This window comes from Brachycentrus maculatus, unplaced genomic scaffold (assembly GCF_059751285.1).
Source record: "Brachycentrus maculatus isolate JH-2025_06_01 unplaced genomic scaffold, ASM5975128v1 h1tg000063l, whole genome shotgun sequence".
Lineage (NCBI taxonomy): Eukaryota > Metazoa > Arthropoda > Insecta > Trichoptera > Brachycentridae > Brachycentrus > Brachycentrus maculatus.
In genome coordinates, this window is record NW_028280817.1 from 274,956 (window position 1) to 299,087 (window position 24,132).

Here is a 24,132-nt window from a genome sequence, read left to right on the forward strand (position 1 = left end):
TTTACTTATATTTACAACTAATACGAAAGAAATCCTACAACGATTCACATGTTTTATTATTTTTTGATTCGGCATTAACTTTGTGGAATAACATTTTTTTATTTTATTTTTTTTATTTTATTTACATGTTGATTATTTAAAAAAAAACTTAATCCCTTAAAATAAAACACTTAATGAGTTTTATTCTTATCATACACGACTTGTTTTGAAAACTTACAGATGTTTTCATCTACAGGTGACAATTAAAACTAATTAATTTAAAAAAAACTCTCCTTACCATCCATTAATTACTTAGTGTAATACCATTTTTTTTAAATAAGTGTTTTAAAAAGTGGTATTACACAAAGTAAACAATGGATGGTAAGGAGAGTGTTTTATTACCATACCACAAAGTTATCAATGTTTTTAATGTACAAAATATAATTAGTTTTGATTTTCACCTGTAGATGAAAACATCTGTAATTTTCGAAACTAGTAGTATATAATAAAAATGAAACTCATTAAGTGGTTTATTACAAGAGTTTAATTTTTTAAATATTATTCATATGTAAGTTTCTATCTTCAAGAAAATCACTAAAATCATACACCTAAGTGACTTCACTGCTAACATAGAACCACTAAACTGTATGAACAGAGTGTTTAGGCATATAATTTTCACACATGAATGACATAAAATTATAGTAACTTTAAACATTAAAGAGTAGGCAGAGGCTATAAAACATAAAAACTTGAAGCCTAAGTATGTATAAGTCATGATAAGCTGTGTCGCATAAGCCGTAGCTAGATTTCTGAGTCACTTGAACGTTAGGTAATACAAGATATGCCAAAACGTTTGAAAATTTGACAACACTCTGTGAATTTGATGAGACGTCATCACAAGATGTTACTCATTTAGTGTGGGTATGACCAATTTTTGAAAAAGAAAGATTTAAATTGAAAACAGAATTTGCAAAAGAAGGTATGCAGTTGACAAACATTGTTGAGGCCATAGGACATAAAGATTTATCAGATTCAGTTGTGTCTGTCCTATTTACAAAATATGACAATAAGACAAATAAATGAAATAAATCTTGATTGATACAAAATATTGAATCCATTGTATCTATTTTGATGTATTGTATCTATTGTATTGTTTCTAGGGAATCTAGGTATCTTTTTTATTATTTACCATACATTTTAAATAACGAGTTAGCTCTCTTATAAAGTTAAACGTACGTGTGTGTATATTAGTTTTTTTTAACCACATTTTTAGAACCCAATGAAACTTTATTTGGCTTAAAATGAACATTATCGGGACTTTTGATATTACGTTTTGTAATTTTTGTATAATTTATAAATGATAATGTAGATATTTAAAAAAATAAATACAGTTGAGACCTTTATTTTTTTAATGTAAATTAGGTTTTTAGGGTCCACGCATTAAATCCACAAAAAGTACGTATTGACTCCCTAACACCTTATGTGATAAAGTACGTATTGACTCCCTAGCTCTTTTTTTAAAGAGATATGTATGTGTTTTTATTATGCACATTAATATTTCAATTTCAAACTATTTTCGTGAGGATTATTAGAAATAGGTATCAAATTGTGGTAGAGTAGGTTCGAACCAAGAAACTCTGACTTCAGAGTCCGCGACACTAACCACCACAACCCGACAATATATCCTTCAGCAAAAAAAAATCGTCCTAACTGTAAGTTGGTACCTACCAATGACTTTTCCGTTTTCGGAATTTGGAATACTCGAAACCTGGCAACCATACTATAACACTAATCGCCTTAAAAATAATAAAAGAAGAAGACGCCGACTGCACTTTTGACATGTGTCAAATGTCAAAAAGTTTGTCTATAATCAGTGACTTCAGTTTTGTATTGATGTTTTCCCTTTAAAATTCTCAAACATGGTAAATTTTAACGATCATACTGCATATTTCATTTAAAATAGTGTACAACATTAATACGTTTACAATTATTTCACTGAGTAAAATTTAATATATTTATATTTGTATAAATGCGTGTCATTGTACAATTGACGCTATAATTGATATATTTTTAATACTGTTCAGGTAAAAAATGGCTTTAAAGGGTCTTGGTATGACATTCAATCAATAATTCAAAACTTTATACGAATTTTAAATCAGTTAAAATATGTATAAAGTTCTTTCAGTGATTAAAATTGAATATTTGTGTCATTATTTATATTTGTATAAATGCGTTTCACTGTACGATTTACGCCATAATTTATATCGCTCACTCCTTTCAAGAACGTCATAAGTCAAAAATCGTCAATTTTCAGTTGTGCATGTTTTCGGAATGCCCAGAAAATGTACTATATCCCAGCAAAAGATGCATATTTTAAGCTCAATATTTACCCGCTACAGGCTCTGGCCTGTAAAATTTTCTGAAATGTTGTTTTTGCATTTTGAAGAAAAGGTATTGTTTAATTATTTTTTTAAATATACTAAATGTTTTTCAAATGGAGAAATAACCTTCAGGTTTTACCCAAAAAGATCTGTTGCACAGTAAAAAGTTCAATAAGTGACTTGATATTTATTTTTAATGCATTGTGTTATATTTTTAAACTTTAAAAACGTTCTCCTGAAAAATCAAGTTTTTTGAATTATGACGTTCTTGAAAGGAGTGAGCGATATGTTTGAATACTTTCAATGTAAAAATGGCTTTGAGGGGTCTTGGTAAGATGTTGAATTAAAAATTAAAAACTTTATACGAGTTTTACAACAGCTTAAAATACATTAATTATTGAAAATGTTGTTTTGGCAAGTACTATGGAGGGAGTATGTTTACGATATATTGTGACTCATTCGCGAATCGTATTCAGATAAAATAACATTATTAACCGGATCCACGCGGCTCGCATAACCGTATGTGTTTTAATAAAACATGCCCCATACGCGGCTGACATAACCGTATGTGTTTTTACTTTGCTCCAAGTTTCGAACCTCAGTTCAACTTGGAGGGATTTTTTCATGGTGTTGAACTTTGGATAAAAATAATACGTCAATCCTTGGCCTTATGACATCTGTTGAAATATCTGACTAATAATTTGTAACATCACAAGGATAAATAAAAGAACAGATTCCTGATTTTTCTTGCTGTCGGTAATTAGTCCGCGCCATAATCATGCTTTATATCTGTCTCACTCTCGACGCTACGCATCGCCAGTGGGTAAGAGTGACACACGATGCGTGCTTTGATTTATTTATGTTACGATCTTATTTGTTTATATTATGACATATTTCATGAATATGTGACACAAGTGTATTATGGAGTACCAAAAAGGCACAATGAATCCCATTGAACGTTTTTGTTTAGGAAAATAAATCGTTTCTTAACTAAATACATGATAAAAGTAATCATTTTAAAGCAAAATTCCGCCATCGGGCGTCTCTCAGGAACAAAGTTGACGCGGTTAAAAGGTTAAATAAATTGACAAGTTTTTTTATATAATACAGGATGGTGCAAAATGAATCGGAGGTTGTTATAATTAATGTTATAATTTTTCCAAGTGGTGTCGTACGCCAATCATATTTAAAGTGATCATACGTCCCGTTTTTCCAACCACCAATTCTACCCATTATTGACAGCCACACTACTCAAATTCTTGGAAGTTCTATATTGTAGTCGTACAGGAGAAAGTGACCAACTAACAAAACTTAAAATGTTTAGTAGGGTCATTTAAGTCACTTTTGCTTGGCAAGAAAATAAACATCAATGCAGTTAGTCATTTTTCACGAGGCAATATATTAAACTTCCAAGTTTAAAATCGCTCTGGGCTTTTATCAGGAAATATTAAGCTAGTAAGATATCAAATAGTCAATGATTACGTTTTTGTAAAAAATACACTTGGTCACTTTCTCCTGTATGACTACGATATATATGACCCAATTTCAAAACATTGTTCTTGAATCACTAGAACTTCACTAGAGACATCTATTGGTGAGATGAAAAGAAGTAAGTGATTATAATCCAGGATTTGGACCTCACATACTAATAAAGGAGTTTCGCTCAATGATAAGCATCTTTTTATCTGTAGTGAAGATAGATATAGATGTCTCTAGTGAAGTTCTAGTGATTCAAGAACAACGTTTCGAAATTGGTTCACATATATAGAACTTCCAAGAATTTGAGTATTGTGTTTGTCAATCATGGGTAGAATGGTGAATGTTACACGTGTGTAAAGTGATCGCTTAAACAAGCCTGTGACGGTCGTAAACCCCGTAAATGCACAGACTTTTCATATTTTTCTTCATCTATGTTGAGATGTCAAAAATAATATGATAAATAACTCCTATAATAGGAGACAATCCAGATTTGTGAACAAGCATTTGGACATACTCAAAATGTTGTATTTTTATTTTTATTAAAACATTCTTAGCCTTCCTCTAAAAATTGGTAGTATCTAAAAATTACTTGGGATATGAAAGTCCGCTCAAAAATGGTTTTGAGAATATTCGAAAATCTATAGTATAGCTATCTTGCTTCCACACAGCTGTGGTGCACAGTACTTAAAAAAAACCTTTAACTTATTAACTAACCAACATAATCAAATAACATGTCATTTGTTTAGAATGAGGACGGAGGTTCTGTGCCTCCCAAACTGTGGACAATGGACGATTTACGGAAATCGTCCACTAATTGGTCGCTGGAAGGCGATGCTGCCCTCTTGGTAATATTGGAAAACATCCACAATGTAAGTTTATCATTTTTATTCTTAAGAGTTTCTGCCAATTAAAAAGCTTCTTTTATTCTCACCAATAGATGTCTCTAGTGAAGTTCTAGTGATTCAAGAACAACGTTTAAAAATTTGTTCATATTTATATATATATATATATAGAACTTCCAAGAATTTGAGTAGTGTGGTGCGAGTGTTTTTGCCTAGAATATTTACTCATGAATTATATGAAATTATAGTAACTTTAAACATAAAGAGTAAATCCACTCACAAGTAGGCATAGGCTATGAAACTTATATGGTTGAAGCCTGAGTAGGGACATGATAAACGGTGTTGCATAAGCCGTAGCTAGATTTCAGAGTCACTTGGATGTTAGGTAATTAAAAAAAAAAAAAAGTAAAGAGTAGTGTGGTTGTCAATAATGGATAGAATTGGTGAATGTTACACGTGTGTAAAGTGAATACTTAAACCAGCTTATGATGGTCGTCAGCCCCGTATATGCATAGACTTCCATATTCTTCTTCATCTTTGATGAGATGTCAAAAAATAATATGTATTTACTACAATTCGTCTTTTCAAATGAGAACATCAATATAAAATATAATAGATACGGGCTCACAATTTTTGTATTCCTCTGTCATATAATTATGTATCACATGAAAGTATTATAATATAAAGTTATTCATTTGCAGCGATGGATATATATTTTTTGTGAAAAAAATCTGTGATAAAATCACCAATACACAAACGTTTCTCAGTATGTGCGCGTGTGCCATGCTTTGTGTACACACGCATGTTGTAGCGTGTTTACTGCGCCAACAACCGTCGAAAGGCTGTTAGCCCTGTAAATGCCCAGACTTCCATATTCTTCTTCATCTATGTTGAAATGTCAAAAAATAATATGAAAAATAACTCCTTTAATTGGAGATTATCCAGATTTGTCAACAAGTATTTGGAGTGATCACTTTATTAATCTCGCCAATAGATGTCTCTTGTGAAAATTCTAGTGATTCTCGTACAACGTTTTGAAATCGGATCGCAATTTTAGATCTTCCAAGAGTTTGAGTAGTGTGGTTGTCAATCATGGGTAGAATTTACACATGTCGCTCACTCCTTTCAAGAACGTCATAAATCAAAAATCGATAATTTTCAGTTGTGCATGTTGTTAGAATGCCCAGAAAATGTGCTGCATCCCAGCAAAAGCGGCATATTTTTAACTTAATATTTACCCGCTACAGGGCAGAAAGTGTTGTTTTTGCATTTTGAAGAAAAGGTATTGTTTAATTATTTTTTTAAGGATATTAAATATTTTTCATATGGAGAAAAAACATTCAAGTTTTACCTAAAAAGATGTGTTGCACAGTAAAAATTTCAATATGTGGCTTGATATTTGTTTTTAATACATTGTATTATATTTTTAAACTTTAAAAGCGTTCTCCTGAAAAATCTTTTTTTTTGATTTATGACGTTCTTGAAAGGAGTGAGCGATTTGTGTAAAGTTATTACTTAACAAGCCTATGATGGTCGTGAGCCCTGTAAATGCCCAGACCTCCAAATTCTTCTTCATCTATGTTGAGATGTCAAAAAATAATATGAGAAGTAACTCCTATAATTGAAGATAATCCAGATTTGTGAACAAGTATTTGGACTCATTCAAAATGTGGTCTTTTATTTAGTCTAGTATTTAATATGCCGCGAATGTGTTGAATTGACGATATCTGTTTGATTTCAGAATATTATAACGCGTACCAAAAGTACGGCTAGCAAATTAGAACAGCTTAATACAGAAATGGGACGTGCTTCTGTATCTTTGAAAAATGTCAATAACAGGTACAAAATTCAACTTGTTTTAAAATTTATTTATTGATTTGGCGTTTAATAACGCCCTAACAAGGCGAAACAATTGTCACAATATAATTTTTTATGTGTTTTTGTTAATAAAATACAACTTAGTAGACTCAAAAAATCTGTGTTTGATTTAAAATTAGTACATAAATTGTTTTAAAATCACTATAAATATTTTATTATAACTTAATTATAATGTCTACCGGTTTCGAAGCTAACCGCTTCTTTATCAAGACTGATTAATACTAAAACACTATCTACTAAACAAAATTCAAAATATTTTGACAGTTATGCAATGGAGCTTGGGTAGATCATAAGTGGCTTTATTTTTTTGTCAAAATATTTTGAATTTTGTTTAGTGTATACTAGTTGTAATGTAAGCTAGTTTATCTATTATTTCTTCTTCTTCTTCTTCTTCTTCTTCTTCTTCTTCTTCTTCTTATTATAGGCCTTACGGCCTGTTTTTAAGAGGGCCTCCTGCGACGTCGATTCCCAGCTATCGGCCCATCTCTTTGGTGGTCTGCCCGGGAGTCGTCTACCATGGGGTTCGCCGTACAATGCGATGTTGGGGAGTCTGGATGGTTCCATTCTCCTCACATGGGCATACCATTGTCTTCTTCGTTGCCTTCCCCACCTAACGACCTCTTCGATCTCGCATATTTCCCTGATCTTGGCATTATTTATGTATTATCTATTATTTATGTATCTTTAATAAAACTCAAGTGGTATAAAAATAAGTGTTTCCTTAATCATTGTAAGAGATTGGTGCATGAAATTACCATTAATAATTTCTTCTTTTCTGGCTTTGAAACGAGGCCGGCGCAGAAGGTAAAAATACCCTTCCCGTCCTTAAGCATTCGACCCAACAGGTAGAAATAATTTTCCCGTCCGAGGTGTATTAATTAACTTTATAAAATAAAACAACTTTGTTTTAACCACTTTTTAAAATTTTTTATTATTAGTACACTTTTACCAACCGGTTTTGACAAGAACCTTGTCATCATCAGGGTTTATTAAATTCTAAAACATTAAAATACTCATAGTTAATTACATTATTTTACCAAAACTTCCACACTCCGTACACCATATGAAAATGTTATAATGTTTTTTAATGTTTTTCAGTATTTTAATGTTTTAGAATTTAATAAACCCTGATGATGACAAGGTACATGTCAAAACTGATTGGTGTAAGTGTACTAATAATGAAAATAAAATAAAAGTGGTTAAAACAAAAAAACAATAAACAAAAAAAAAACCTTATCCGCACCCAATGGTGCATAGGGCACTGCGTCATATAAACGCAGTGTTATCTTGATGGTTTACACATGAAGGAAAGATGATCAGCCGTCCGCTTCAGGAACCAGTCCAGGGTAATATTGAATAAATATTACAGTGAAAAAATCACTCATAATTATTTTACCTCCCTTGGGAATCGAACCCGGGACCTCCACAAAGTATCTGCGAAAAATTTTTAGAAATGTGTTAATTAAACTTATGTTTTTTTCTTTTAAATGATTATGATCATTAGCTATTTTTATTTATGTGCAGGTAGATTAAACTTTTTTATGTTTTTTTAAAGGTTTATGGGACTAAGCAACACTCAATTTATGGAGAGTTCAGTGCAAGAAGATGATACAGGAATTGAGAATGAGACTGTAAATAAAAGTGACAGTTTGACCATAAATGTAAGCAATATCTCCTAACTCCTCACACATACCCGCCAATTAGTCCGACTCCTGACCTGTATTATGCCTATGTATTTGAAATACTTGATCGTACCAAGTTTTCATCGTTCTTTCTCTGCCTCTATTATCAATCACATTGGCCTCATAAATTTGTTTTACTACATATATTTTTTTTACAAAAATGTTAGTAATATTAGTATATAACCGCTCACTGAGATTTTTATGTCTACCCGTTACAAACGTACCCGTCTCTCCGTCAGGACAATAACAGCTTGTAAAAATACTACCCTTCACTTCCATAGCACTAATTATACACTTAAAAAAAATCAAAAAACCCTTATCCGCACCCAATGGTGCATAGGGCACTGCGTCATATAAATGCAGTGTTATCTTGATTGTTTACACATGAAGGAAAGGTGATCAGCCTTCCGCTTCAGGTGCCAGTCCAGGGTAGTATTGAATAAATATTACAGTGAAAAAATCGCTTATATTTATTTTACCCCCCTCGGGAATCGAACCCTGGACCTCCAGAACGGTAGCCGAGCGTGCTGACCATTACACTACGGAGGCGGACAAATTGAGGCTGATTTTTTACTCTAATATTTATTATATATTACCCTGGACTGGTACCTGATGTGAAGGTTTGTTCACCTTTCCCTCATTTACTGATTTAATCGTTTATATATTTATTTTTTCTTTTATGTACATAAAAATTTACTTAAAATATTACATAAAACATATCGCTCACTCCTTTCAAGAACGTCATAAATCAAAAAACTTGATTTTTCAGGAGAGCGTTTTTAAAGTTTAAAAATATGATACAATGTATTAAAAATAAATATCAAGCCACTTATTGAACTTTTTACTGTGCAACAGATCTTTTTAGGTAAAACCTGAAGGTTTTTTCTTCATTTGAAAAATATTTAGTATATTTAAAAAAATAATTAAACAGTACCTTTTATTCAAAATGCAAAAACAACACATTCTGCCCTGTAGCGGGTAAATATTAAGTTAAAAATATGCTGCTTTTGCTGGGATATAGAACATTTTCTGGGCATTCCAAAAACATGCACAACTGAAAATTGACAATTTTTGATTTATGACGTTCTTGATAGGAGTGAGCAATATATTATAAGTTATTACATACACAGACACACACACACATACATACACATATATGTGTACATACATACATGCCTGTGTATGGACAGGTGGATAAAATAATAATTTAATACAGAAAATAGCTCTAAAATAAAGTGGACTGAGAGTTACATCAGAAGTAATATTATCCTCTTAAATGCATCCTCGCCGACGTGAGGAAAATATGTGTTAACTATCCAGATAAAACACTGTGTTTTTTAATAATGCAGTGCCCTATGCACCATCGGGTGCGGATAAGAGATGAAGAAGAAAATTTGGAAAAAAATGAAGAAGAAAAAGAAAAAACAAATGCCACTTGGTAAACGACTGTTTCTTTCAACTTATGGATTTTTTTTACTTAGCCACAGTCAACGCCTCCAAAGGACAAAAGCGCAGAAGAAATGGAGAGAAAGGAAGCATTGTTACAATATGTCAGCAAGAGTTGTACAAAGCTGGAAGGGCTCTGCGAGCGCATTCACATTTCTCCGGACAGTGATAGTGAATCGGACAGCGGTCCGGAAGACACTGCCCAAAGGTATATTTATTTATTTACTTACTCCCGTAATTCCTTTACTTATATAATATAAAAAATTAACTAACTTACCATCACGCCGCTTCCCCGCAGGGGTAGGCAGAGAGAATAGAACGCCACACCATTCTGTCTTTGCAAACATTCTTTGCCTCTTCCACGTTCATGCATCTCCTCATACACACCCGCCGATTGTTTCGACTCCTAACCTGACCGCTTTCAAGTATTTGGCATACCTGATCGTGCCAAGTTTTTCTCGGTCTTCCTCTGCTCCTTTTTCCAATTGCATTCGCCTCATAAATTTGTTTTACCGTTCTTTCCTCACTCATTCGTTGTACATGTCCAAACCTACTCAACACACCTTTCTTAATTATTTATAATATAATATAATAAAGAAATATAATAAAGAATTTTAATTATAATGTGATATTGTTAATATAATTGTCCGCCTCCAAATTTGAATGGCCAGCAGGCTCGGCTACCTTTCCGGAGGTCCCGGGTTTGATTCCCAGGGGGGGTCAAATAAATATTAGTGATTTTTTCACTACAATATTTATTCAATATTACCCTGGACTGGTACCTGAAGTAGAGAATCACCTTTCCTCTATGTGTTAATGATCAAGATAGCACTGCGTTTATATGACGCAGTGCCCTATGCACCATTGGGGTGCGGATAAGGGTTTTATTAATATTTTTATTTATTTATTTACAAATTTATATGTTATTTTTTATTTTTTAGATATATTTTGAGGCCCAAGGATTCGTATTCAGAAATACCTCTGCCATATCTTATTGGCTCAACAAAATGGCAAAAAAAATGGCACATTGGTATGTATTTTTGAATATGTATGCACCAATATAATGATAATATTCTTCTTCTTCTATTTTGGCAGTCATCTCTCCACTGCTGGATGTAGGCCTCTTCTAATTCCTTCCAGACTTCTCTCGTTTGGGATTTTTCAAACCAGTTACTGCCCGCGATGGGGACAATATCATCGCACCATCTTTTCTGCGGAGTGGGGTTGTTATTAAAAGGTCAATAATAAAACCACTCTGTAGAAGTTAGTATATTGGTATGACTTCCAGAAAATTCAAAACAAGAATCAGGGAACATGAATTAATTAAATAATTAAACCATATCCGCTCCCTAGGTGGAGCATACGGAGTCTACAAACTGTCTCCAGGCTTTTCTGTCGGCTGCCAGCTCCCTTGCATCCTCCCAAGTCAGATCCGCGTTCTCAAGTTCTGACGAAAACTGCCGACGAATTGTCAGCAGTGGTCGGGGACCTGATGCCTTGTAAAGGAGGCAAGCTTGACTAAGGCTCTCAGGAGGCATGCGGAGTACATGGCCAAGCCAACTGAATCGCCTTTTCTTGACGACAGTTGTGACCAAGATTTGCTGCGTCCTACGCCTTATCTCTTCATTCCTCACAAAGTCAAACCACCGCACGCCTAAAATTCTCCGCAGACACCTATTCTCAAAGCTTAGTACACGGCTGCACTGGGCCCTTGTAAGGTGCCATGTTTCACATGAATTATGTTTGAGAAATAATAATTTTTCGGAATTCGCTAACCATTTAATAGATAATGATCACAAATTTAACCACAATAACGTAGAAATTCTAGAAATAATTCATACGAAAAACCATAAACTGAAACATTTTGAAACAATAGAAATTCATAAAAATAAAAATAACAATATACATGTAATTAACAATATGACAATGACTAAAGCCTCCCCCCTATTGTCTATGTTCCCACTGATAAGAAATAAAAAAATTAAAAAAAACAGCTAATACCCCCTCTTCAACCTTCAACGGTTGGATAAAAAATGTACCAATAAAAAAGTGGTTAAAAACAAGTTTTTTTTTATTTTATAAAGAATGAATGAATATTTACCAAAAGTTAAAAAAATATAAATATTACATAGGTACCATAGAACTTGAACTTTGATGTGTTACTTGAGCCCATTACAAAAAAAATATTTAGATCGTGGTATCGATCAAAGTATCGTGACAATAAGTGTCACCTGTCAGGGAAACAATGAATCATGTCCATACGTTCATTATTGTAGACCAAATACAGATTTAAATATTTTTTTGTACTGAGCTCAAGTAACACATCAAAGTTCAAGTAGCCCCGTTCTACGGTACACAAAGTGAATGATTAATGTACAAAAAAATACATAACCTACCAACTAACTATGAGGTTTCTGAAACGCGAATAATGTGCACACCACCGCGTGTATAAGGTTTCTGAAACGCGCAATAATGTGCACACCATTGCGTGCATAAGGTTTCTGAAACGCGCAATAATGTGCACATCACCGCGTGAATAAGGTTTTTGAAATGCGCAATAATGTGCACATCACCGCGTGAATAAGGTTTTTGAAACGCGCAATAATGTGCACATCACCGCGTGAATAAGGTTTTTGAAATGCGCACAAAGGTTCACACCACCGCTTGCATATGTTTTTATTTCAGTTACCTACTTTTTTCTTGCTATTTATTTTCCCTAGGTCTCCGCGAGTGTTCGTCGGAGAGCGACACGGATGATGAGGCCAAACTGAAGCCGGAAGATGATGCGGAGTTCCTGAGCTCAGACGAAGAGTCGCAGCTCACGGAACGGACGAGGGATGAGAGGGTCGCCGACAGAAAGGGACAAATGTCTCTGCCAATCCCGAAAAAGTCTCAAAAAGATGAGGCCAGATCTTCTATGGTATATTTGCTATCTTTTTACATGGTATTATGGTTGCAAAAGAGATAGCATGGGTAAGGGTGCCTATAGCGTTATTGATAAAATTATGGAAGATGTGCTGAGATTGTTTGGGCATGTGAATGGAATTAGTGAAGAAATAACAGTAAAACAATCACTCCTTTCAACAACGTCATATATCAAAAAAAAAGATTTTTCAGGAGATCGTTTTTAAAGTTTAAGAATATAATAAAATGTATTAAAATAAATATCAAGCCACTTATTGAACTTTTTACTGCGCAACAGAATTTTTTAGGTAAAATCTAAATGTTTTTTCTCCATTTGAAAAATATTTAGTATATTTAAAAAAATAATTTAACAATACCTTTTCTTCAAAATGCAAAAACAACACTTTCTGCCCTGTAGCGGGTAAATATTAAGTCAAAAATATGCCGCTTTTGCTGGGATATTGTAAATTTTCTGGGCATTCCGAAAACATGCACAACTGAAAATGAAAGATTTTTGAAATATGACGTGGTTGAAGAGAGTCAGCGATATAGTACAGCGAAATGTAAAATAAAAAAAACCTATCTATGAAATAAATAAATAAATCAAAAAATGATAGATTGGTGTGTCATTCTATTCTTTCTGCCTACCCCTGCGGTGAGCGGAATGATGGTTAGTTAGTCAATTAGTTTTAGTGATTTTATAACAATGTTATTTTGTAATTATTAAAGAAAACATTTGTTTTTTACCACTTGAGTTTATTTGGCGACTGGTTTCGGAAGCTAAGCTTCCATCTTCATGTTTACATTTAGACCTGAAGATGGAAGCTTAGCTTCCGAAACTAGTCAGCAAGTAGAAAAAAACTATTTTTTTCATTTATAATATCAACATGTCAACAAGTAAATGCAGAAACAATAAATAAAATATGTTATTTTGTAATTTATAATAATTTTTGCTTTTCAGACGTCGACTTCAACAAATAACAGTTCTGACACGACAGATTTTGAAGTTGCGAAAATCACTTCCAACCCAAAGTCTCCATTAGACGAAGAAGGGATTAATGAAAACGTAGATGTCACACATACAAAAAAGGTAAGATAGGTAGCTTTATTTTAACCCTTTGCCCGTACCATATACGGGCAAAAAAAAATGGCTATTTGCGAATTGGCTTGTACCTAGTACAGGCACTCCGGTAAAGAAATAGAGTAAAGTGATTTTCCTATATTATTTTATGAAGTTTATGAAGTTACAGTTTATAACTGGCCTCTATCATATACAATATTTTATTGTGACGATTAGTTTCGGAAGCCATACTCCCATCTTCAGGTCTGAATATAAACTTAATAAATCTGTTTTTATTTAGAACTGAAGTTGGAAGCATAGCTTCCGAAACTAGTCGTTATAATAAAATAAACTCAAGGGGTATAAAACAAGTGTTTTCCTTTTACAATTTCAACATGTCTTGTTGTCCATGTCCATGATTTTTTGAGTCTACTAAGTTGTATTTTATTAAAAACATAAATATTAATATTGGCAACATTTTGAGTGTGTCCAAATACTTGTTCACAAATCTCAATAAAAAGCTTCTTTTCATTTCACCAATAGATGTCTCTAGTGAAGTTCTAGTGATTCAAGAATAATGTTTCAAAATTGCTTCATATATTTATATATAGAACTTCCAAGAATTTGAGTAGTGTGGTTGTCAATAATGGGTAGAATTGGTGAATATTACACATGTGTAAAGTGATCATTTAAACCAGCCTAAGACGGTCGTCAGCCCTGTAAATCTCCAGACTTCCATATTCTTCTTCATCTTTGATGAGATGTCAAAAAATAATATTCCTGTAATTGGAGATAATCCAGATTTTGTGAACAAGTATTTGGACACACTCAAAATGTTGTAAATTAATATTGTATTTTATGTGTGTTTTTTTCCCTTTTAGGCAGTCAAAACGGCTCCCAACGCATCAGATTTTGCGGCCGAATTAGCGAGAAAGCTCGGAGGTGCCATCCAACCCACGTCTAGTGTTGCCGGCTCTAAGCACGACTCCGGCAAGATACCTGGCAATACGGCGCCTGCTAAAAACAAGGATTCCCGGAAATCCACGTACGATCCGGGACTGATCCAGCAGCCTGCAAAGAGAGTCACAGGTATGTCACAGGCCGTCCAAGTCGGAGTACCTAGCTGCCAAGGTGTTGGAAATGCCCATCAATGCCTCCAGTGATAACAAGAAGACCAGCATTACCTCCGCCATCTGCAGTTGAATATCCACAATGACGGGACCTTAACAAGCTGTTCTCCGGCATTACCATTACACAGTGAGGCGTCCTGTCCAACATCTTGGCCATGCTCCAGACCAAGAAGACCGAGAAGAAAGCGCAACAATACGGCGGCTCCACTTTCCTGCCTTCAGACTCAGCCGATTGACGACGTTTTTCATTAATATATTTTTTAATTTTCTCTCATTATCATTTTCATATCATAATCCATACCTGTATAAGCGCCCTTGAGGTAGTTTTTTACGAAAATGGCGCTATATAAATCATCCAAGACTATTAATATTATAATTATGTCTTCCCTTGGACATTTTGTTACCGGGACCTTTGGGGCTACTATGCTAAAAAAACTATGATTTAACCTTTTAACCGCGTCAACTTTGTTCCTGAGAGACGCCCGTACGCGGCGGTATTTCGCCGTTTTTAAAATGATTACTTTTATCATGTATTTAGTTAAGAAACAATTTATTTTCCTAAACAAAAACGTTCAATGGGATTCATTGTGCCTTTTTGGTACTCTATAATACACTTGTGTCACATTATTCTTGAAATATATCGTAATATAAACAAATTAGATCGTAACATAAATAAATCAAAGCACGCATCGTGTGTCACTCTTACCCACTGGCGATGCGTTGCGTCGAGAGTGAGACAGATATAGGGCATGATTATGGCGCGGACTAATTACCGACCGCAAGAAAAATCAGGGATCTGTTCTTTTATTTATCCTTGTGATGTTACAAATTATTAGTCAGATATTTCAACAGATATCATAAGGCCAAGGATTGACGTATTATTTTATCCAAAGTTCCACACCATGAAAAAATCCCTCCAAGTTGAACTGAGGTTCGAAACTTGGAGCAAAGTAAAAACACATACGGTTATGTCAGCCGCGTATGGGGCATGTTTTATTAAAACACATAAGGTTATGAGAGCCGCGTGGATCCGGTTAAACGTAATTCAAATATGAAATGTGTTCAATAATTTAATAACACTATCAAAATATTATATGTAATTTGTTAAGGCCCAGCATTCGTTAAGTTGCAACTTAACTTTCTCTTAAAACGACACCGTTTTAGCTTTGAAAAAAAAATTTTTCTTCAAAATAATTAAATGTTTTTTTATATTTTTTTAAATATTATTCATTGGAAAACCAACAGAAGATATACAAAAATATCATAATACAATAAAAATTTTAAAAATAAAATTCCTTTTACAGGTTTTCACTTAAGTAATCTACAAATAAAAAATAAAATGTCATATATATAAAAGTATAACTATATAATAATAATAAAACCCTTATCCGCACCCAAATGGTGCATAGGGCACTGTCATACAAACGCAGTGTTATCTTGATCGTTTACACATGAAGGAAAGGTGATCAGCCCTCCGCTTCAGGTACCAGTCCATGGTAATTTTGAATAAATATTACAGTGAAAAAATCTCTAATATTTATTTGACCCCCCTGGGAATCGAACCCGGGACCTCCAGAATGGTAGCCGAGCTTGCCGACCATTACACTATAGAGGCAGACAGCATAATACACATTCTTACAAAAATTTGGGCGTGAAAAGATGTGACCTTTTGGTCTTCGGTGAAATGAATGCAACCTAACGAATGCTGGGCCTCTAAAGGTTCAATTTGCAATTCCAGCATATCTTTGATTCTCTTGTTTCCTTTCCCAGGTAACATATTCTCCGATGAGCCTCCCCCGATTGATAACGAACTTCCCGCTGATGATGATGATCTTTTCGGCGATGGAATTGACGAAGATGACGATGCCCTATTCTCAAGCAAACCCGTTGTCAAAACATCGGCCAAAGCAAGCCAACCATCCACTGGCTTGTTTGGCAATAAGAAATCAAATTACGGAGGTCTTTTCGATGATCTGCCAGATGAAAATTACGATAAATTTGAGAAAAAAACATCAGTAAAACAGTCGCAAGATTCTAAGAAAAAATCTGGGCTTTTCGATGGTTCTGACGATGAAATGGATAAACCAGGAACTCAGGCTAAATCGAGAGGTATTTTTGATGACTCTGATGACGATTTCTTCGGTAATAATGAACCTCGGAGCGAAAAGGTCCAAAGCAAAGCGAGTGTGCCTAAAAATACAGCTACAAAATCTAAAGGTCTTTTTGACAAAAGCAGCGGTGAATTTTCAGCAAACCAGAGCAAAGGACTGTTTGATGATAGCGAAGACGATTTCGATTCCAGCTTTGAAGTTAAAAAGAAAGATGTTGCAGCAAAAGATGTCAATAAAACCGCGAGTAAAAGTTTGTTTGATGATTCTAAAACACAAGCTAAGAGTGCACCAACTGTTCATAGAGCTGGTCAAAGCAAAGAGGCAAAGAAGCCATCTCTTTTCGGGGACAACAATAGCGATGATGATGATCTTTTCGCTTCGTTTAAAAAGAAACCAACAGCCGTGACAGCGACAGAACCCAAAACGAAAATCGAATCAAAATCGTCACTAGAAGAAACTAAGCCATCACATACTGAAGCTGACTCTGAAGACCTGTTTGCGTCCATGAGAATGCCGCCTAAAAAATTGCCAGAGTTCAAGAAAATCAATGCAGAAATCCCGGATAAGCCAAAGGAAGAATCGACTCAAGATATACCAAAGGTAAATTGATTTTAAAATTTGAATACTGTCACCATAGATTTATTAAATCGTTCATTTAGCCCTTATAAGTACCCAATGGTGTAATAGAGTATTAATTAGTCCAGGGTGATGAAAAAACATTAAATATAAATCATTAAAAGAAATAACAGCATATTTTAAAAATCTTCTTTCTGGCTCCATCCCAACTTATCATCTTTGTAGACTGTTGGGCTCAGCTCTCCTCATCCTCAGGTTGTAGGTCCTTCCGTCATGGGCAATGTCACTTAGGCCATGCCTTCGAATCATGTTTTCTTTCTGCAGCATCCATGAATTCTTTGGTCTACCTCTAGATGTCTTTCGAGGAAGATCCACGGCAATTGCCTGAATCACAATATGATCAGGTTCTCTGCATCCTATTTGCCCATACCATCTTAATTGCCTTTTCTCTACCTTACTATTGATGCCTGTTCCATGCATGCATGAATTCTTTATTTTGTCTCTAAGGGACACTCCATTTAAATATATAAATGACGTGTAAATGTTAATTTTAATGTTTTTCTTCTACAGAAACCACCCGGTGGAGTTTCGATGTTTGGCAATCATCCCGACAGCATCTCCGCTGGTATTTTAGCCAACAAAAGGAAAGATTCTACGAGCAGCGAATCCGACAAAGATTTATTCAATAAAAACACACAAAAAATCGAAAAAGGAACAAAATTCAACGACGCTTCTCAAGAAAAAATAACAATTAAAAAAGAAGCATCCACAAAGGTTGAAAAAATTACCAAAAATGACACTCTCGGTGATAATGCAACAAAACAAAGTACCAAAGCAGATGAGCCATTTGAAAATGTTGTTAAATCATCTAATAAGTCGAAATCTAGTTTATTTGATGATTTTTCTAATGATGCAGATGACGACTTGTTTGCGCCCGTAAAAGCAAAAGATACCGGCATACCAAAAGTCCAAAAAACACGGTTATTTGACGACGTTCCACCTCCGCTAGAGGACGAAATACCGGCTTCAAACGAACCGAGAAATGTCAATTCTATATTCGATTATGACGATGATGATGACTTGTTTTCGACCATTAGGAACATCACGAAAACGAGCAAAACGGCCGCTAGCGGATTGTTTGATGACGTCAAGAGCGATAAACCGGCGAGCGTCGGATTGTTCTCTGACGAACCCCCGGACTTTGAAGACACGATTAAGAATGAACAAAACATTTTTGACGATTATCCATATTATAAATCGGTGAATGTGATGAAAGATGAATCTGATGTTAAAAATTCAACCAAATTAGTTGAGAAGTCAAGTGATGAAGGAATAAATGCTGAAGATGACTTGTTTTCTTCTATCTCCAAGGCTAAAAGCGTTTCGACTGGTTCAAAATCAGCCACAGACTCGCAAAATGATGCAAACAAAATGCTATTTGAAGTCAGAACAGATCCTTCTATCAAGGTTACTGTGGATATTTCTGCAACTGATGATATGTCTTCGAAGCTCAAAATTTCAGAAACAAAGCCGGATTTTGACATCGATAAAGAAAAAACAATGACAGACAATCCAGATATGAAAGATGATTTAAAACGTCAAAGTGAACTAGATGTTGCTGAAAATGAAGACAGTCTTTTCTCTGAGATTTTGAAGCCTGTAACAGAGATCAGTGGAAACAAATCCAATACTGCAGACACTGTTAAACCAGCTATTGAAAAGATCAAACTTGAGACAGAAATGAGTGAAACTAAACCAGAAATCGTTCACTCAAAACCAGACTTCGTAAAGCCTAAACCAGAAATTAATAAACTAAAACCAGATATTGTTTCAAAACCGGACTTCGTAAAGCCTAAACCAGAAGTTGATAAACCAAAGCCAGATATTGTTCACTCAAAACCAGATTTAGTAAAGCCTAGATCAGACATTGAAACTAAACCAGAAACTGTTAAACCCGAGTTGGATATCAGTGAAACTAAACCTGTGATCAATAAACCTAAGCCAGATATTATTCATTCGAAGCCGGATACTGTTAAACCTAAACCAGAGATTGAAAGTAAACCTAAGATCGATAAGCCTAAGCCAGATATTGGTCATTCGAATCCAGATACTGTTAAAAGTAAACCTGAAATTGAAAAACCAAAACCAGAATCTGATACATCTAAGCCGGAAATTAGCGAAACTAAACCTAAGATCGATAAGCCTAAGCCGGATATTGTTCGTTCAAAGCCAGATACTGTCAAAGTTGAAAAACCTAAACTTTTTATTGATGAAACACAATCCAATATCGATAAAACTTATTTGAATTTAGATAAACCAAAGGAAGATGTTGATAAACCAAATACTGCGACTGAAAAACCTAAAATAATTTCTACTAAGCCAAATTTAACATATAAAAACGCTGATGACAAATCAGACTCACCAAAAATTGCAACTAAGCCATCTTCTGCACAACCAAAAGATGATATTTTGGCGGGTGGTACAACAAAAAACGTTGCGGAATTAATTCACAAAGCCGAAAATGAAAAAGCCAAAGACGAGATAAAAGAGGCAGCAAATATAGTCATCAGTTCTTCGATAAGCGATATAAAAGCTACGCTTTCTAAAAAAGCAAAAAGCTCTTTGGATATGAGTGAGGAAATCGATGGAGCTTTTCTTAGCTCCGATAAAAACATCAGCAAATCCGAAAACACCTCTCCCGTCAAAACTGTCGGCAAATTGCAGAATAATCTGAATATAAATGTGAAGGCTTTGATACCCGGAGTCTCTCCAAAATTGGTCAAAGAGATCAACGAAGAACGCAGTGTGACAGAACCGGCGTCCAAAGGAATAGAAGTAGTCAAGAGTGTCAGCTTTGAAGATAGACCGAATTCGCTGGATACCGTTCTGAGCAATTCGATATCCAAAGATCGGGTCAAAATCCAAGTCAAAAGAAGACCACCTTCTCGAAAAGCCAGGCAAGAATCGGCACGAAAATCGGTAGCCGATATATTGTTTTCATTTGATGAAACTGATGATGGAGATGTTGATTTTACTGCATCGCTCCCTACATCGCCGTTAGAAGTCAAAAACGATGTTGGCTTTGATATTGCCGATATATCGACTTCTTTAGACAGCAGTGGTAAAGAAGATGCAATTCAAACCATAGGAAAGTTGTACAGTGATCAAAGTAGTAACAATAATACAACTAATATTTTAACGGTTAAAAAGATCGCTGAAACTGACAGTTTTAAAACTGTCAAAAAAGATGAAAATAAGACAGAGAAATCAGCAAAAACAGATGATATTTTCGACATTTTTAAATCAGAAAGTTCTGATTTGTTTGGAAAACTGAATAGTAATCAGAAAAGTAAAAATAATACTGTTGATTCGATAGTAGAAAAAGTCACAAAAGCTGAAGGTTTTAAAAATGTCAAAAAAGATGAAAAAATTACAAAAATATCACCAGTAACAGTTGAAAAAGATAGTATTTTTGATATTTTTAAATCTGATAAATTAGCTGAGAGTCCTGATTCATTTTTTGAACCAAAGAAATCAATCGCAACTAAAAATATACCAGGTAAGACTCCGATTGTATCAAAACCAAAAAAAACTGTAGGATTATTTGGAGAAATCGATAACAAAGATGATCTTTTTTCTAAATCGCAAACAAAGTCCAAATCTCTTTTTAGCGATGGGTCTGACGAAGACCTGTTCAAGAGCAGCCAACCCAAGGAAAAAGTCGCAAAGCAAAGTGTGGAAAGTGTGAAGAGTCAAGGGGCTATTAAGAAAACTACGTTCAAAGGCGTCATAACCTATTCTGATAGTGACTCGGATCTCTTTGGAGACAAGCCTGATCAATCAGATAAGAAAACCAGGAAATTCAAAAGCGATAAACGAAAACAGACCGATGTAGGGAAAAGGAACAAATTGTTTGGCGAGAGTGATTCTGAAGATGAACTGTTCAAGCCGATGTCCCACGCCAAACCTATTGGCTCTGGAAAAGTCAAGTCCAAGTCTCTTTTTGACGATGAAGGGAATGATGACGGTGATATTTTTAAGCCAAAATCCGGTAAGTGCAATTTTATCAATGTCATATTATTTTTGACATCTCATCAAAGATGAAGAAGAATATGGAAGTCTGGGCATTTACGGGGCTGACGACCTAAATTTTTATGTGTTTTTAATAAAATCCGCTTGTCCGCCTCCGAAGTGTAATGGTCAGCACGCTCGGCTACCGTTCTGGAGGTCCCGGGTTCGATTCCCAGGGGGGTCAAATGAATATAAGTGATTTTTTCACTGTAATATTTATTCCATATTACCCAGGACTGGTTACTGAAGCGGAGGGCTGATCACCTTTCCTTCATGTGTAAACGATCAAGATAACCCTGTGTTTACATGATGCAGTGCCCTATGCACCATTGGGGTGCGGATAAGGGTTTGAATGAAATGAATGAATTAATAAAATACAACTTAGTAGACCCTAAAAATCTGTGTTTGATTTAAAAATTGATTAAAAAATACTCTATACTTTATTTTTCAGTTTTTAAAAAAAAGCATTTGATTTCATTTGCTTAGATTATTTCTACCTTTCTTGCAGAATCATAGCTTAGTGGCAAATGGAACGGAACGAATGAGAACTCCCCTTCATCTTTATAAAACTAACTAACTAACTAACCATCACGCCACTTCCCCGCAGGGGTAGGCAGAGAGAATAGAGCGCCACACCACTCTGTCCTTGCAAACATTCTTCGCCTCTTCCACGTTCATGCATCTCCTCATACATACCCGCCGATTGTTACGACTCCTAACCTGACCATACCTGATCGTGCCATGTTTTTCTCGGTCTTCCTCTGCTTCTTTTCCCACTAACATTCGCCTCATAAATTTGTTTTACCATTCTTTCGTCACTCATTCGTTCCACATGTCCAAACCATCGCAACACACCTTTCTTAATTTTATCGATAATGCTTGTCTCAGCTTTGCATTCCTTCCTTATTTCACTATTCGCACATCTGTCATACATCGTTTTGTCGCACATTCTTCTGAGAGATCGCATTTTGACTGCATTCAGTATACTTTCATCCTTCTTTTGGCAACTCCATGTTTCACTTCCATACATTAGATTTGGAACCAGGACTCCGTTGTGCACTGCCAGTTTAGCTTCCGCTGATAGGTTTTTATTTGCTATAACTGATTTCAGTGCACCGTTCACTTTGTTCCCAGCATCATCTTTATATTATTTTAAATTTGATTTAATTTTACTACATTAATTATTTTTTTGCTTTTAGGTTCAGTTACAAAAGCGCCAATATCTCGGTTACAGGGCAAAAATCAAAGTGTGACGCTGTCGAGCGCGGAAATTACCAATCAGGACCCTCTCTCCTCCTTCGGGAACTCATAAATTATAACTATAGAATAAACACGACATTCTCAGTATACATATTATCTGTTTGAGCTTTGAAGAGGATGACATACCGCTCACTCCTTTCAAGAACGTCATAAATCAAAAATTGTCAATTTTCAGTTGTGCATGTTTTCGGAATGCCCAGAAAATGTACTTTATCACAGCAAAAGAGGCATATTTTTAACTTAATATTTACCCGCTACAGGGCAGAAAGTGTTGTTTTTGCATTTTGAAGAAAAGGTATTGTTTAATTTTTTTAAAAATATACTAAATATTTTTCAAATGGAGAAAAAACCTTCAGGTTTTACCTAAAAAGATCTGTTGCACAGTAAAAAGTTCAATAAGTGGCTTGATATTTATTTTTAATACATTGTATTATATTTTTAAACTTTAAAAACGTTCTCCTGAAAAATCAAGTTTGTTGATTTATGACGTTCTTGAAAGGAGTGAGCGATATTTGATATAATTTGTAATTATTACAAAACGTTTGAAGCGTGCGTCTCTTTCGCTCATGAACACAAGTGTTGCTGTGCGTACGAGATGCAAATCAACATTATCTTGTGATTATGTGAAATTATGTATTATTTGGACAGATTTCCACAGATGTCAGTAGTATAAAGACTTGGCAAGGCTTTAAAGCCAATTTTTTTTTCGATGATAATAGTAGGTTGGGAGAAATTGAGGTTATGATTTTAGATATGCTATATGCTGAAGAAACTGTGTGTTGTGGGTACTATATCCATGGTGTCACAGACTGTGTATCATTATAGCAGTGGATACTATCAAGGTGGCACAGACTGAATGCTCACAGCGCAGTGAGTACTATCAAGACATCATAGACTGAGTGCCAACCGCGCTGTGAATAAAATAAAGCCGGCACAAGTTGTGTGCTAACTGCGCGGTGAATAGTATTTATACTATTTATAATATTTATTAATAGTATTTATAGCCTGTGTCACCTTTAGGTGACACAGGCTGTGTGTCAACTGCGCGGTAGGCACTCACAAGGCAGCATATACTGTATGCTAACCGTGAGGTAGGCGCTCTGCAAGGCAGCAAATACTGTGTGCCAACCATGCCATGAATATTATAAAGGTAGCATAGACTGAATGCCAACAGCACAGTGGGTACTATTGACACAGCATAGACCGAGTGCCAACAGTGCTGTGGGTACTATTGACACAGCATAGACTGAGTGCCTACAGTGCTGTGAATGCTATTAACGTGGCACGGACTTTGTGCCAACCGCACGGTAAATACTATAAAAGAAGTAGTTGT

At 34.9% G+C, this 24,132-nt stretch overlaps 1 protein-coding gene across 1 annotated transcript; it reads left to right on the top strand.

Annotated features, from left to right (window-relative positions):
- The first annotated feature begins 1,809 nt into the window (after nucleotides 1–1,809).
- On the top strand, nucleotides 1,810–22,991 carry FAM21 (Family with sequence similarity 21). Its single transcript, XM_088256556.1, has 12 exons — nucleotides 1,810–1,901; nucleotides 4,586–4,708; nucleotides 6,423–6,520; nucleotides 8,115–8,220; nucleotides 9,723–9,895; nucleotides 10,629–10,717; nucleotides 12,408–12,607; nucleotides 13,553–13,681; nucleotides 14,533–14,740; nucleotides 16,552–17,492; nucleotides 18,039–21,519; nucleotides 22,739–22,991. Exons 1-12 carry the CDS (start codon nucleotides 1,899–1,901, stop codon nucleotides 22,849–22,851), a joined length of 5,664 nt encoding a protein of 1,887 aa, XP_088112682.1. The 5' UTR covers nucleotides 1,810–1,898; the 3' UTR covers nucleotides 22,852–22,991.
- The last annotated feature ends 1,141 nt before the right edge of the window (nucleotides 22,992–24,132 follow it).